This window comes from Pecten maximus, chromosome 1 (assembly GCF_902652985.1).
Source record: "Pecten maximus chromosome 1, xPecMax1.1, whole genome shotgun sequence".
NCBI classification, from domain to species: Eukaryota; Metazoa; Mollusca; class Bivalvia; order Pectinida; family Pectinidae; genus Pecten; species Pecten maximus.
The window spans coordinates 23,509,231-23,526,765 of NC_047015.1; the positions used below are offsets into that span (position 1 = coordinate 23,509,231).

Below are 17,535 nucleotides of genomic sequence, written 5' to 3' on the forward strand. Positions count from 1 at the left end.
AAAATCCTAATGATATACACACAGGTACTAACAAATTATTCATGTTGTATTACGAAAATTTCTCCTACCATAACCAGTCAAAATTTCTCCTACCATAACCAGTCAAAATTTCTCATACCATAACCAGTCGAAATTTCTCATACCATAACCAGTCGAAATTTCTCATACCATAACCAGTCGAAATTTCTCATACCATAACCAGTCAAAATTTCTCATACCATAACCAGTCAAAATTTCTCATACCATAATCAGTCAAAATTTCTCATACCATAATCAGTCAAAATTTCGTTAATATATAACACCTCTGCTTTAGAGCAATAAAATCGGTTTCATAATTTCTGTTCTATTCTGATGATGATTAAGTACATTTTTTACACATGAGTGTAGATATGCTAATTATGCTTAAGTTTCAAATGTCAATTCGTAATGTAACAGACACGTGATCACAATTGTGTGGTTTGCATAAAAAAACTCCAGGTCTACGATTTTCTTAAGTTGAACAGTTGGCTTATTTTCACGCTGTTTCAAGATTTGTGCCAATGAATATCCCATGTCTTATTTAAGAGATATGCTTATTGTCAAGACTGGTTTAAGATTGAAATGTATAGATACGAGTGTAATAATGGGGATATTCCGAATTACTAAAGAATCGAGGCTAAAAGAAATGTCGAGAAAAAGTAATGTTGAGGGGTGGCGAATTCATTCTTTGGTTTCGACTTCAAGACTATCAATTGTTATTGTCCCGAGTTTACTTTGCCCCAAATGTTTTCTTTCCAAACAAGCGATGATCTTGCTAATTTCATCTAAAAAATGCATATTTTAGGACGTGTATTTGTTTCCGATTCTCGGATAATTTCTGCTTTAAAAATGTCCATAATCATCACCAGATTATAATTGTATAAATCTATATATTGAAACGGGTCATGCTAGTTGAAATGAGATTTTTCAATCCCAATCATTTATCCTCCATATGAAATATGACTGATGTATCCTTTTAGAAGTGCTGGTAATACTGTATTTTTCCTGCCATACATAAAGTCGAGCCACGGATAAAAATAATTTCACAACCATGGGAATTGCAGTAAGGTTGTTTACAGGAAGAACAAACAACAATATGTTTTATGAATAAACCTGCATCGCGCTAAAGCATCAATGAAAACATATGTGGAAAAGACAGTTTCGAAAATCCGCGTGATCTCCACGTAAATCCTTTTGTGCCTGTGTCCTCCTTGTGTTATCGATTTCGATATAGAATCGCGATATTATCTCGAATTTTAAGATGACTTATCATCATTACACCGGAATTATCTGCCGATTATCACATTAATAACCTACGTTACGTCTGTTCTCTAGTTAACAGAAACGTTCTCTTCGTATTGGTTTTGCTCTGTTGTTACCTGTGGTCATCTCAATCATACATGTGTTTCGAATATGATGCCATATCCTAATCGGGATGACGGGGTTACTATGCTGAAGGATTGTTTTCAGTAACTATCCTCTGTTAACATCGTCTATCAGTATAAATGTTAGATACTATCTTTTTGGACCGAAACGAACCATTTCCACCGTTTGCATGTTACTAGCTTAAAGAGGGATACATCAAAGTCGTCCTACTGTTAAATCCGCGGATTGCGACTGACTTGTTAGGATCATGGGAATGTTAAGTAACTCCAGACATAATCTACGTGTGCGCGATAAATCTAGACACATGTCGTTAAAAATCGCAAGAATTGACGACATGTCACCGAGTGCAAAATCTAGCAGCGTGTACGGCATATAAGACGGCGAGAGGGTTGGAACAATGTATCCACTTGTAGAACAACAGGTACCTATCAAATAGAAGGTCTATATCAATCAACTACCAAACAGGTACCCCGTAATGAGAAATCATTTGAAAAATCTGAAATATATTTTATGCTTGATTTTCTTTGTTACGAATTATTTTCGATTAGAACAACCTGAAACTTGAAATACATTCTAGACACAGCCAATTCACAGGAGCAGACAGGTGATTTCATAAAAAAGGTTGATTAAGTACAGAATATATAAAGGAACGATTTAGGATAATCCGTCTACTTTTGTGACTAATTTAGATCACATGACATCATGTGACATATACCGAAATCTAACTGTTCAATTTTAACCATTGTTAATATTCTTTTTATTTAGGACAATAAGACCAAATCAAAAGTCTGGGCGGTAAATATAAGAACAAAAGGTCTTTCTTGTGGTGTGTAAATGAATGATAACATTAAACATGATACCGACATTAAGTTTCAGGCTCAGTTTTATGTATCATACTGAACTTCATTCTTTGATCCAACAACCGGAAATGCATTTTAAGTTCAAATTCTACTTACGAAAAAAACAAAAGTCGGTTGATATTTGATAATTTCTCACCGAAACAAGTGAAACGATACATGTAAACGTCATTGGACCAGAAACAGAATTTTTTCTTTACATATCTCTTGCTTAAATTTTCTGGACGCGATCTGAAATGCTGAAAAAATTGGAATTTATTATAGATTTTTACCACATTAAGTGCAACACAATTCTTGATAGCTATTTTTTAAAATTCAGATTATGTTCTTAAATCACTTTCACGAAACAACGCCATCTTGCTAAAAATGCATATTGTTATTGGACCTATATTTAGATAGTGTACATATAACGTTATCATAGTGAGCTAGGAAATGTCACGTTTATATATCCGGGCGGTGTGTTATTGTACAAATTACCATTATACTACAGATTGTGTATGGCGGTGTGTAATTGTACAAATTACCAATATATTATAAAATTTTGTATGGCGGTGTGTAATTGTACAAATTACCATTATACAACAGATTGTGTATGGCGGTGTGTAATTGTACAAATTACCATTATACTACAGATTGTGTATGGCGGTGTGTAATTGTACAAATTACCATTATACTACAGATTGTGTATCGAGGTGTGTAATTGTACAAATTACCATTATACTACAGATTGTGTATGGTAGATAACATATAATACGCATAGTGCTACATACAAGGTAATCTTTGTTTCTAATACATATATATACCATACATATACATCTACATAATAAAGTTATGTTCATAATTATCAACTGAAAACAAACAATATGGGTTCTAAATAGCAACATGAACTTGATACATTCAGGATCACATTTCGTTAATTTTAGTGGACGGTTATCTAACGATCATAGATCTATTGGGCCAAATGTCTTTGTGAAGAACACTAAAAGGAGACCGAACGTGGTATTGCCTAAATCCCGAGGTAAACCAGATATATCTAATGAAGTGGACTCTAAATGGTCTATAGTGCCATACCTGCCTAATCAGCCTGTCGTCGTTAGATCGACATGTATCAATAGACGGCAATTTATTTTTGTCGTGTTACCCAAACAATCCTTCATCAGTTGAGGTCAGCGGCAGTTCGTGTATCCGGCCACCAAATAGCTTGATTGCGGACACTGCTGACCGCAGTAAACGGTCATCCTCAAACAAATCTCGACTTCTATCGGTGGCCGAAGGTGCCTCCAAACGAGATAGCAATTGCCTCAGTTTTCTACGAGTATAATAATTTCGGGCAGTAAGATCAGGCATGTTTAATGTTTTTTTTTCGTTTTGGCGCTTCGTGACATCTACGATAAAAATAGAAAGGTTGAAACGGAAAACATTTCTTTTAATGCCCCTTATATACAGACTTAATAATAAATCACACGAATGATTGTGTTTTATCACCAAGATATTACATTTAAATTAGAGAAATTTGAATTCCGTACCAACTTTCTAGGAAATTGTAGGCAAAACACATGTATTTTCGTGATTTAGATACATTTTGTGTGTGTCGTGTCCACGGCGTGGATGTCATTGGTACCTTGGCTCGGATATTTTCGATATACACAGATACCTGCACATTGCTATAACCGCTCACTTTACCTTGGTACAGTATGACAGCTAGCCGAATGTCCTCAATTTAGAACTTCCGTTGTGGAATTGGCTATTCGGTAGAATGAAACGATGACATTACGGGAGAAACGGTAGGTCTATGATCTTGACGATATTTATAAATAGGCACATATTAAATAAACACAAATAATATCCAATTATATTTCTACAGAATGGTAGAGTATGTATGCTCATCAAACCTTTGTATATAGGAATATAAAACTCGAGCAGTCTTAACACCAAACACTAGGCCACAGTGTTTATCGTTCTAAACATTTATAAAAAAAACTATACTATGGTGTTCCTCGGGCCCATTTCTTACCATTCCTGTAAATATCCAGGAGAAATGGATTGTTTGAGTGTTATTGTAGAAAACATCATGTCTGGTCTGCTCAATTAGGACTTGTTTTACAGAAAAGGAATGCAACAATTTTAGAATAGTGAATTTACGCAGCCCCTTACTTTTGAAATTGTTTACATTTGAGAACAGAAGGATTTTACCAGATTCCGATTAACTTAATTGTGAGCAGCTGTCATGTAACCAATTTTTATTCATAAATAGTTTTATTGCGACTATTGAAGAAAACATGTATATCTTTGTACAATATGAATTAAAACAATTTGACTGAAATATTCTTTTCTCTTCCAATGAAATTCATATATATATAAGAATGGTATGCATAGACTTTTAACAATGATAAAAAAAATCATATTAACTCGTCGTCTTCGCTTAAGACCAGATTAAGTAATTAATGGATAGAGAACATAATTAATTCCACATCATAAACAGACGACAAAGATAAAGATTATATGATAAACTATGGTAAGACGTTTCTCCTTGTAGTACTTCGGATACTTTAATTCACCATCAAGGAAGCTGATCCTATATCTTATTTCATTTATTTCAATATGGTCCATTTACTTAGTTCTTCATTATGTTATACCGGTCAGGTATTTTACATAGCTAAAGCTAATGATGTGTTTAACAATATGTATGAACTTATAGAAAATACATCCAAGAATTATCCTAAATAATTTTTATATGTATGTACATATATATTTATAACATATTTGTAGATACTTGTAAAATGCATTTACCTCAACATGTATATATTTCTAAATACTTTAAATATGTATTTACCTCAACATGTATAACCTATTTCTAAATACTTGTAATATATATGTTCCTTAACATCTACACAACATTTCTTAATACCTATAATGCATGCAGGTTAGCTGTGAAAAGGACAATGACAATATAAGCTAGAAATTCCAATTTGTTGGAACTGCAATTTGACATTATAACGAGTCATAGTATGTAACATCAAACCTGTTGTGTCACGATAATATTAATATGTAACATCAAACCTGTTGTGTCAAAATAATATCAATATGTAACATCAAATATGTTGTGTCACGCTTATATTAATATGGGACATCAAACTTGTTGTGTCACAATAATATCAATATGTAACATCAAACTATATGTGTCACAATAATATCAATATGTAACATCAAACCTGTTGTGTCACGATAATATGAATAATATACATCAAGTGACATGTTATGCAAACCGATACGACAAAATAAGAACTTAAATACAGTAATGGAAGTGTAAAGCAAGTTTTACAAACCGATGCGGCCTTATAGCTCAATAGCAAACCTGGTGTCTTTTTCGTAAAATTCTTGCGGACAAAAGACAATTTTCATTATGTATTCAATTGTATTAATTATAGTCGTATCAGACAACAATATTTATCAAATGTAATGACGAAGTATGATATTAAGGAAATTTTAGATATCCTTTTATGGGGTTATCAATAACTAAACACTAAGGAAAATGAAGACATATTCATGTCCGTGCAGAATTTCATTTGTAACAACAGTAAAAGATTTTAATAATGTCCACATCTTTATTAGTTTTAGAACACCACTGAGGTTACATAAAATTTTCCAGAAATGATTTGTTGAACCTACGTGTACATACAAATCATAGTACAATTAAAAGTATTAAATATGTAATCAACTCAAGTATTTTGTTGAGAAGTTAATTTGTCCATTTCATTATTGTGTGTAAATATCCATGATTTAACGCCGTAATCGTGTTTTCGGAAAGGAATTAGTTTAAGCTTTTGGTTTGTTTTACGATCCTACATGTATATATAACTTGTATTATGATGCTGTGTGTAAGTGCTTGAACATTGGTAAAATACTGTTAAAACTAAACTCCAGTGACACTATAGGAGTTATGTTTAATGGTGTGGTGATATAAAGAGATCGCGAGCTACTGCGGATATGTTGCCTATGAGGTTTTATATTTGGAATACCTATGAAAACAACCACTTAGATATTTCTTTATTTAGAGTGTTGTAAACATTGCAGTAGAAATATTTATTTAAATAGTAAAGGATATTTGTAGTTTATAACATATATGCGACTTCCCGATTGTACAAATTTTTAGAATATGGATGTGTTAAAACATATTTCCTTTTGTCAGTAGAAGTTTAACCTAATTCTTATGAAAAGCTGAGGTTCCTTTTTAATCATTTTCAATAATTAATTATTCGCCTTATTCATACAATATGCCAGTATTTACGCTTCTGTTACATTTAGACATAGCATCTTATAACCATTTTTTAGTCTTGTTACAATGACCTTGTCAGGTCACAAAGCTGATGATATAATGACTGGATTTGAATTAGAGTTATGTCATTCACATATCTTCGTTTAGAATTTATATTGTTCACATGCCATTGTCAGATCTTCCGGCCTGTCATAATGGCGCCTGTGGTCGATTCGGATGTGAAGCTGCTGTGCTGTCCTAGTCTCTGTAACCGGGACTATAGACTTCAAGTGTATCAGGCGAGAGCATTACAAAACGGCAGTCACACACGGATTCCATCGTTAGAACTGGAACAGCGGATATTGAATGTTTGCTTTGTGATTGAAATAATGATTTACTCTAATATTATCACATATTAAGTGCACGTAGTTAAACACAGCTAAATATTTTGGATGACTTTTCTATTATAGTCAATGTTAATGTCTACTTTTGGATGACTTTTCTATCACAGTCACCGTTGGTGTCTACTTTTGGATGACTTTTCTATCATGGTCACGGTTGATGTCAATTTTTTGATGACATTTATATTTTAGTCACCGTTGATGTCAACTTTTGGATAACTTTTCTATCATAGTCACCGATGATGTCAATATTTGGATGACTTTTCTATCATAGTCATCATTGATGTAAATTTTTGGATAACTTTTATATCATAGTCATCATTGATGTAAATTTTTGGATAACTTTTATATTTTAGTCACCGTTAATGTCAACTTTTAGATGATTTTTCTATCATAGTCACCATTTTCTTTTGTATTACATAATAGAACGGAAAATTCAGAAACTTTATTTCAAGTGAACATAAACTCAAACTCTAGTGCTGCAGGAAATATTACCTCAATTATACACTATACATCTTCTGTGACCCAAATATACTTATATATTTATCTTTGGTGTTATTGTTTATACTACTTCTCTGAACTTTGTCTGTAAACCATAAACAATTTCCACTACAAACATATTTCATTTCTACTTCAAGCAATTCAAAGTTTAACTGTAAATTAGACGTTATTTCTTCAATATATCATATCGTATTCTATATCGTTTATCTACTATAAGCTAGTTCAAATGAAAAGAATATCTTATTTCTACTGTAATTATGTAATTTCCATTGTAACAATGTTATTTCTACTGTAATTATATTATTTCTACTGTAACTATATTGTTTCTAATGTAACTATATATTATTTCTATTATAACTATATGTTTTCCTACTGTAACTATATGTTATTTCTAATGTAGCTATATCTTATTTCTACTGTAACTATGTTATTTCTAATGTCACTATATGTAGTGTCTACTGTAACTATATGCTATTTTTACTGCAACTAATACATTTGTGTTATTTCTACTGTAACTATATGCTATTTCTACTGCAACTATATGTTATTTCTACTGTAACTTTATGTTATTTCTACTGTAACTATATGTTATTTCTACTGTAACTCTATGTTATTTCTACTGTATCCTTGTTATTTCTACTGTAACTTTATGTTAGTTCTACTGTAATTATGTTATTTCTACTGTAACTTTATGTTATTTCTACTGTAACTATATGTTATTTCTACTGTAACTTTATGTTATTTCTACTGTAATTATATGTTATTTCTACTGTAATTATGTTATTTCTACTGTAACTTTATGTTATTTCTACTGTAACTATATGTTATTTCTACTGTAACTATATGTTATTTCTATTGCAACTACATTGTATTTGTAATTTCTAATGTAACCGTATGTAATTTCTATTAAAACTATGTTATTTCTATTGTAAGTATATGTTATTTCTATTGTAATCATTTGTAATTTATACTGTAACTATATCATTTCTACATTAAATATACCGCGGTATGTTATTTCTATTGTAACTATATATTATTTCTAGTGTAACTTCGTGTTATTTGTTCTTTTATTATTTGTTATTTATATTGTATCTATATATTAATTTGGTTGTAACTATATGTAATTTCTATTGTGACATATTATTTCTACTGTAACTATATATAATTTCTACTGTAACTATATATAATTTCTACTGTAACTATATATAATTTCTACTGTAACTTTTCCGTTGTTTCTAATGTAACCAAATGTAAACTCCACTGCACCTATATGTTATTGCTAATATTACTATATACATGTGTACTGTAACTATATCTAATTTTTACTGTAACTATGTGTAATTTCTACTATAATTATATATCATTTCTACTGTAAGTATATGCTATTTTTATTGTAGCTGTTTAATTTTTCTACTGTAACTATATTATTTCTACTGTAAATATTTGTTATTTCTCTTTTAACTATGTGTTCTATCTATTGTAACTCTTTTTAATCTATACTGTAGCTATATTATTTCTACATTAACTATATGTTATTTCTAGTGTAACTTTGTATTATTTCTTCTTTTACTATTTGTTACTTAAATTGTATCTATATATTGTTTCAGCTTTAACTATATGTTATTTCTCTGTAACTATACCTTATTTCTATTGTTAGTACATGTATATGGTATTTCTTTTGTAACTATATAATATTTCTAGTATAACAATGGGTTATATATATTGTAACTATATGTTATTTCTCTTGTAACTATATGTTATTTCTCTTGTAACTATATGTTATTTCTATTGTAAGTATATGATATTTCTACTGTAATTTTTTGTTATTTATACTATAACTATATTATTTCTACGTTAACTATATGTTAGTGTAACTATATTTTATTTCCACTGTAACTATATCTTATTTCTATTGTAACTATATGTTATTTTTGCTGTTAATTATTTCTTATTCTTATTCCAAATTATTCTTTATCTTTACTTCACAACAAAGAATACGAATGCTACCTTTGTTTTGAGATTAAACTGAATCTGTATTACATTGTTTTTGTCTATGTCAAAAATTTCTAATTGTCGCCATGCTGTGTAAAAATGTCCGCTCCTTTTATGTATATATTGCTTAGGATATGAACACGTCCAATTTCAAATCGAGATATCAAAAATGGAAAATATTATTTTGGCTTAAGATGGAAACAAAAATTTCAATGGTACATATATAAATATGTTTTATACAAATACGAAACACTAATGGCTTTTTGAGCATCTTTTATACCGGTTGATTTACTGATGCGATTATTATTATTATTTTTATTTTTTTTCACAAAAGAAAATCAATGAAACTTTTCTAAAAACATCGAAAAATGTATGTCGGCAAGAATAACAACTTCCGTGTTATTTTTGTGTAAACTGTCAATAATATAAGACCCAAGAGGGTCGTTACTTACGATCACTATGCTTTTAGCGCATGCCATCTGCTTATTGTATAATCTTGCGATGTGTGCAATAGATCTTGGTATTACCATCACAAAAGTCACGTGATCGGGTCCGTACTGATCACTACAGAAATATGATGTCGGGTAAATGTCTGAGCACTTATCTGGTACATTTATACATGTTTGGCATTTATTAATTAAGTTGTTACGCTTATCCCGGATAATACACAAGAGGAAAAACAAATATTTCATTATCATTCCAGTAACATGGAGTGTAGCCATTTCGTTTACTTGCGAGAGCACTTTAGTCTGGTAGTGCTATTGTATCATTGATGAAAATCACACAAAAACATCAGTCTAGGGGAACACAAATAACAGCTGAAAACTCATGGGAATGCATCATCAGTTTAAATAGCATTATGGTGATTGCCAGTGCGTTTGTTCTGCTCTGACATGCTGGCTATCTTACAGGAAGATAAAGGCCATTTAAGGTCTGTGTTTTCAAGAAACGTAAAGATAAAATCATTATAGAATTAAAACATTGCACAATGAGATGTAAGATGTCGTATGCGCATGTGGAGACCATGTAGTCACTTTGATGTTTGTCGGCTGTATACATCGATGTTTGTTTTTCCCTTCGTCTTACCGTCTGCGCTCGTATTCGCGACCAATTACTAGGTATTGCAATGGTAACTTCCTCAGACAATCTCTACATATTGGCATAGCTCTTCAATAATCCACAGCGCATATCTCATACAAGTAAACTAACTTTATCTACTTAGACTTTTCCTATAAATCCTTTCCGGTATAAGGTCACTTGTTAAAAAGAAAAAAAATAATCTTATTTGACAAAAATGCAGCACGTCAATGATATCCACTTTTGACCCCGATTTCGAAATAACTACACAGCTATGAGCTCTGTATTTCGCCATAGTTACATACACTTCTATCGCACTGTCTTGTGTTTCGAAGTAGATATATTTTAAGATATCATAGCATAATTTTCAAATATTTACCAGACTTTATTTATCAGTTGAGATATAAGGCATGGAATATACCATTTACAGACTACAGGTAGTAACGTGTAAACTATTTTACCAACACGCCAAAGAGCAAACCCCGAACTTGGAGTAGCATTAGGAAGATAGTATGTTTTTGACACATAATAACATTGCAAATACAACTATTTACGAGTATATTCAAGCAAGGAGGTTTATTCAATCAACATACAAGCATGGGAAATCTCAAACAAATATTCTTCATTCTAAAACGGGGGAAGGACGGTATAACAACTAAACAAACAAAACTTTACCAGATTGTGTAACTATTATCACACGATTCCAATAAACTATGAAGTCTAACTACATAATGGTTCCGTCTATCACAGTGATATTAATGTAAGTACTCATAAGTTTACTTAGCCAGTTTACACTGTAAAAAGTATCTACAAACATATTGATATAACAAATGACAGTGAATACTGTCGGTATGATGACCTAAGTCTACAAGTTAATGTACAAGTCGTCTATATTATATACAGTGTATTGCAATATTTACATTTCTGTTGTACGGCCTTTAGATTAGGAAGCTCAAAATGTCATCCACTGACTTCAAGAATTATGAATTATTGTATAAGATTTGAGTTATTGATTAGCGAGTTGGCTTTTAATTTTTCCTGGGACTAAATTAGACAGAAAATTCTTAAATTGAATGTGTGCCCGATGAAATTTATAGCAATAGAAACAAGACTTTGATCCCGCAAAACGGATGTTCCATTATTTGTCTTTTTTTTTTCCTCCAAAATTCATCATAAGCCTATATAACCGAGCAATAAAGATAAAATACAATGTTTGTTTCGAACGAAAATACTATGTCCATCGTATTAGAAATAGTTTGATTCGTGTTAACTGTTTGTGCGAAGATATTCTGCATGACATTATACATGTAAATTAAATTGTAATCCTTCACATATCTACATTATATACACTAGTTAAGATAATTTTTGTATACCTAAACATTTTTAACACTTTGCATACATATAATACTATCCATATAAAATGTTCCTTGAACGCATAGAACAATATTTCAAAATAACTACATTGTAACATTGTAGCGATTCTTGAACAAAGATGCTGCGTTCTAATGTTTACTTAGAAACATTTACCCATATCTAATTTTTATTCATAAACATTTACGCATATCTACGTAATGTTTATTCATAAACATTAACCCATAGCTGATGTTTATTCATAAACATTTACCCATATCTAATGTTTATCTAGAAACATGTGCCCATACATTTACCCATATCTAATGTTTATTCATAGACATTTACCCATATCTAATGTTTACTTAGAAAAATTTACCTATATCTAATGTTTATTTAGAAACATTAACCCATATCAAATGTATATTTAGAAACATTTACTCATATCTAATGTTTATTTATAAACATTTACCCACATCTAATGTTTATTCATAAACATTTACCCATATCTAATGTTTATTTAGAAACATTTACCCATATTTAAAGCCAATGACTGAGCACGAAAAGCAAAAACGATCCGCATTATGTATCAGGTTTACTTGCGCGGTGTCGGTTATACCATTTACTCTGTAATAAACAAAAGAAATACATACTAGTAATAACATCAATTCCACTACATGCCTTTTGTTTTATTGTTGATGTATCGACATTTTTATGTATATGTTTCTATTTTAAAATCATAAAATATGAATTATATTCATCCCTATGTCAATTTTGTTACAAATTTCACAGTGTGATTAATTTGCTCGCCTATACATATAGATCAGTAGGATTAACTCTAAGTAAAATATATATATAAGTATGTGTTTATATACTAATTAATTGTTTATATACTAATCAATATATAACGGATTACGTATTTACAATGGTGTATCTACATATTTTTTTTTTACATATTTCATCGCAGTATCAATAGTATGTTATGGATCTTAAATAAAGTAAGTAACAATTATTATTTACAATAATACATATGTACATGTACATGTGTTGTTTTACTAGTAACAGTGTATTTGAATAAATTGAATTTATCTAAGGTTGGTCATACGACATTGAGTATTCGTTAATATCTAACAAATGATGCCACCTCTTCATTCAGTAGTCGATTCACAGCCTACTAACATCAACATCCCATTCACATTTCGAGGTTAAATTATTGACACCTTTACTTTTGCATATGTAATATTACTTTCAATCGCCCTCGAGTCAAGACGCTTGATGTATATAAAACGCATGCAAGCTAAACACCGAATTAGCACTAACTAAAATCACTGTTTTGTTTATTCCAACAGGAATATGTCAGTGAGTACCGTTATCCGACCGTCCGTGTATAACACAAATCTCAAGTTTAACACTATATTCAATGCATGGAAATATGTTATTGTGTGGGTAATAACAATGTTATTTCACATAGAAGTCCGTATTACTAAAAATATAAATCTTAAGACAGTGCAAACAAAGAAATTTGTCGAAAATATTACACTGAAATTTTGATATAGTATGAATAACGATCATAAAAATGATCCACTAATGCAAGCATTATGACATTAGCTTATAGACTCACCTCGACACGCGTGATCGCATCTTGGATGAAATTATAATAAGAAATACAAATATCAGTATTACTAAATATAGTAAAATAAAATAAAATATATGTTAAGCATTTACATATATATCATCATGTACAAAAATGTTTAAATTCAATAAATAACATACAGAACATAAAATGAGTGTGAGAGTTAAGTCAAAAGATGAAAATAGATAAATAGATATATTCAGAAACGAACAGACGTGTGGAAACCGACGTTTTTTCTATATAGCATTTATTCAAGCTTTTGTTTGTAAGCTACATTTGTAGGTAACATGACTACGGCTCAAATAAGATATCTAGATGACAATAAGTAATTTTTCATTTTTAAAAAGTTCTCTTCTAATCAACGAAATGATTTATTTTGTATAATAATTTTAAGAAGTATGATTTATTTTCTTTTTGCATCCCTATACATATGATGCTGCGATAATGTACGAAATTATTATAATTCCATTACAGGTCGGCTTTAAAAAAAATCTGTTAACCATGCAGTCGCTATATGCCTTCATGTAAACTATACCTAAATATAATTTGGAAATATTTAAATCCTAGTTCTTTTTTATTGAAATAATTGTAATCAATGTAAATCCAAAGGCAAGGCAATATTGCAAAAGTCCATGGATTAGGTTTAAATGGTAAAATTGTAAGGGACTTTACTGTTATACCATTTGTTGCAGAACAGTTAAAATAAGAATAAAAATAAAAAATAATACATATGCAATGCAGATGTAAAATTGCTAAATTATTGTAATAAAGAATTATCACTGGTGTTTTTTTTACAGATAGTCGGTTATCAAACGTGGCTTGCATATCTTTATGACAATCTACTTTGTATCCGGTAAACGGAATAACTATGTGAATGGTGTTCTTGTATATCCTTACGTATCTAAATAGAATTTGACATTCATAAATCACATTTATTTCGATTTTGATATTGAATATTTTGTCAATATTTTTTCTACGCAGTATTTTATTTGTTATATTTCAAGCTTCACTTTTTTCTAAATCCGTGACCAATGTGATACCCCTCTTAGAATATTATCAGCTATGAAATATTTCTTCAAAAGAAGAGTATAAAGGAAATTTGTAGCTATGATTCAATTGGTAACAATAATCAAAATAATCCGTATCTGACAAAAATATAATATAAAATCTAGATAAAACCCGTCTTGTCCATCTGGATCCTGTTTCTGCACTCTTATACCCATCGTAACATGATACACTTATTTGAACGTGTTTTATTAACTCTCAAATGACGAATGAACCATACCAAATATAATACGAAACCGAAAAGTATATATTCGGTTCTTTATAATAATGTTATTACGAAATACAATCTTTTTGTCCTTCAATACCATTTTGTGTCTATGCTACTTTTTTGATGAAATGTGTACGGTCACTCTACCTATCACTTTTATAGAATTCTTTGCCATTGCGACTGTTTATATAAGTTACTGTAGGTATTTTGCGAAAAATGAATAACTATACTGTAATAAGTATTTTTAATCAAGTAAATCATGCATGAATAATTTTGGGTTGATTTGATCAGGGATATATACTAATATAAAACGGAGGTAATGCTTAATTCAACTTTTGATATATAAACTTTTTTTTCTGTTATATTTATATTGTTCTAAATTTCCTACACAAAACTAACATTTCATATTTAAAACAAACTAAATGAATACCATAGTATAAGTAAACAAACATTTTGCGGTAAAAATGAAACAAAATTTATCATATTGTAAATATTGTTGTTACGCGTTCTTTTAATTTTACTTTTAGCAATGTGTATACATAATTACACGTATCATAACGATTTTAACCGAATAAGATTGAACTTACATCGTCAGACCAATTAAAGCTGAGTGGAATAGAACTACTGTTAACAGCTAGATTAAACCTATAGAAAACATCTTCTAACATAAAAGGGGTTTTAGCAAAGTGTACATGAGACATGACCGACACACACACTCCATTACGGGTTTTAAGGATGGCCAACCAGTGGTAAATACAACATAATTCCACGACTTTTACTACTTCGTCCTACTAACAATAAAGTTACATATGTAAGCCATATCGTTATGGAAAGAGGTAACATAATATAAATATAAAACGAGAAACCTTCTCAAATGTATTGAACCACAACATCTGTATTTCTAGACATACACTAATTACTACCGATGATAGTTGATTATAGAACTTTCAAAGTAGCACGTTAAAAAATTGTCATCCTATCGAAAGAAAAAAATAATAATGTGCTTATAGTTTTCACCTTGGACCGTAAAATGAGTAGGTTTCAGGATCCTTTGGCTCAAAATAGTCAATTTCGGCATTCCCGATGTAGGTGTTCTCGGAGTGTTTCCCTAATCTTAAGTGATTTTCGCCGTTAAGATTGTTCACTTCTTTTATTTTGCCGTTCGGAAGTCCTCCATTTTGCATGTAAGTACTGTAGTCTTTCGGAGGGGGATCTGCAACAAGGATATCACACTCATCCGTGAATGGTTTGTACTCATAGATTCTTCTCAGAAACAATATCACCGGTGCATACAAGAGATTGCTGAGCATTATTGCAACATTGAGCCACATGAATCCAATGGTCTGTACGATCTGTCCGGCCATTATTGGTCCTAACGCATATGCCAGGGAGTACGATATGTCGGCAATGGCATAAACACTTCCGTATACGGAAGAATGTCGAACATCCACAAGATAGGCTAGCGTTGGGAGGATGGCAGTGTCCACAAACGCCACACCCAAGCAGAGGCCCATCAAAGGGAACAAAACCACAAAGAAAGCACTGGAAAATGGAATTATAAAACAACATAATCCTTCAATGATAAGTCCCGTTAACGAAACAACCCATTGGTAGCTTGGATATCTTTTGGCCAGGTAGACTGTTAAAACCACACCTCCGATATATGGCAAAAACGGCGGCAGCCAAACAAAACCTATTTGCCATTCGGTCGCGTTCATAGTTCCCTTCATCCACATAGCTATAGTTGGTTCGAGAAAAGCTAGAGATATGTTGGACATAGCTAGGGCCCCAGCCGCTACTAAGATGTAGGGATCCATAAGGAGTCTATAGATAGGAGTTCCCTGGGGCCGTTCTTCCTTTGGTATAAGGGACCTCTCTAACCGCACAGGCTTCATTACAAAAAGGAGGAGTATTCCATCTACTAAACACATTGTGGCCAGAAAGATGAACGGAACCACCTTTCCTGCAAACTCGAACAAAGTACCTCCAAACGGTGGAGCAACTAAACATCCAAATGATATGAAAGATTGTGCTATTCCTAGAGCTTTCGTTCGCTCTCCGTCCTCTCGATACCTATCTGCAATCATAGCAAGGCCTGCAGTGTCCGCAAAAGCAGACCCGAGCCCTTGTAAGCTTCTTGCAAAGAACAAAACGGCATATGTTTCACCAAAGGCAAATATTATTGTAGAAAAAAACATAATGATAAGACCTATCATTAGCGGAATGTCGTATCCTATCCTGTCTATGAGGGCGCCTGTGAACGGGTTTACCATTAGCTGAACAATTGCCTTGGATGCAAAAAGAACACCAACTGCACCTCCTCCCTCGGCATAGTCTGCGTAGGAGGATGAATCAGATGAAGCCGGTGCTGGAGTTCCAGTCAAGTTGTGTGTCGAATTCCATGTTGCATTGAAAGGAGCTACTGCCACAGTTTCATCATCACTTCCCCAGTCTAGGACATCCTCTAAGTACATCGGTATGATTGGCACAATTACCATGTACAACATGTTATCCAAAAGCAACGCCATACTTACTATCAGCAGGACTAGACGTCGCTGTGCTATCGGGTCATTTATTCTATCATTCAACATCTGAATGAAGTCTGTCACTTTTCCTTTCAGTGTTGGGGGTATCGCCACCATCTTGACACTGATGATATTGCTTTCAAAAATTTAAATCCCAAATTATTCCTTTGTTCTTTGTACAGTGTAACAAACTTGTCGTAAATTCCTTGTAACGAATATCACACTATCGTCACAGAAAACATTCTGAACGAGATGAGTCAGATTTAA

At 31.7% G+C, this 17,535-nt stretch overlaps 2 protein-coding genes across 2 annotated transcripts in view; both read right to left on the minus strand.

Moving 5' to 3' along the window:
• LOC117328266 (choline O-acetyltransferase-like) overlaps positions 1–17,535 on the minus strand; it is a 109,780-nt gene that overhangs the window by 69,916 nt on the left and 22,329 nt on the right. The window lies entirely within an intron of this gene.
• On the minus strand, positions 15,757–17,385 carry LOC117334840 (vesicular acetylcholine transporter-like). Its single transcript, XM_033894698.1, has one exon. The coding sequence runs from the start codon at positions 17,383–17,385 to the stop codon at positions 15,757–15,759; it is 1,629 nt and encodes a 542-aa protein (XP_033750589.1).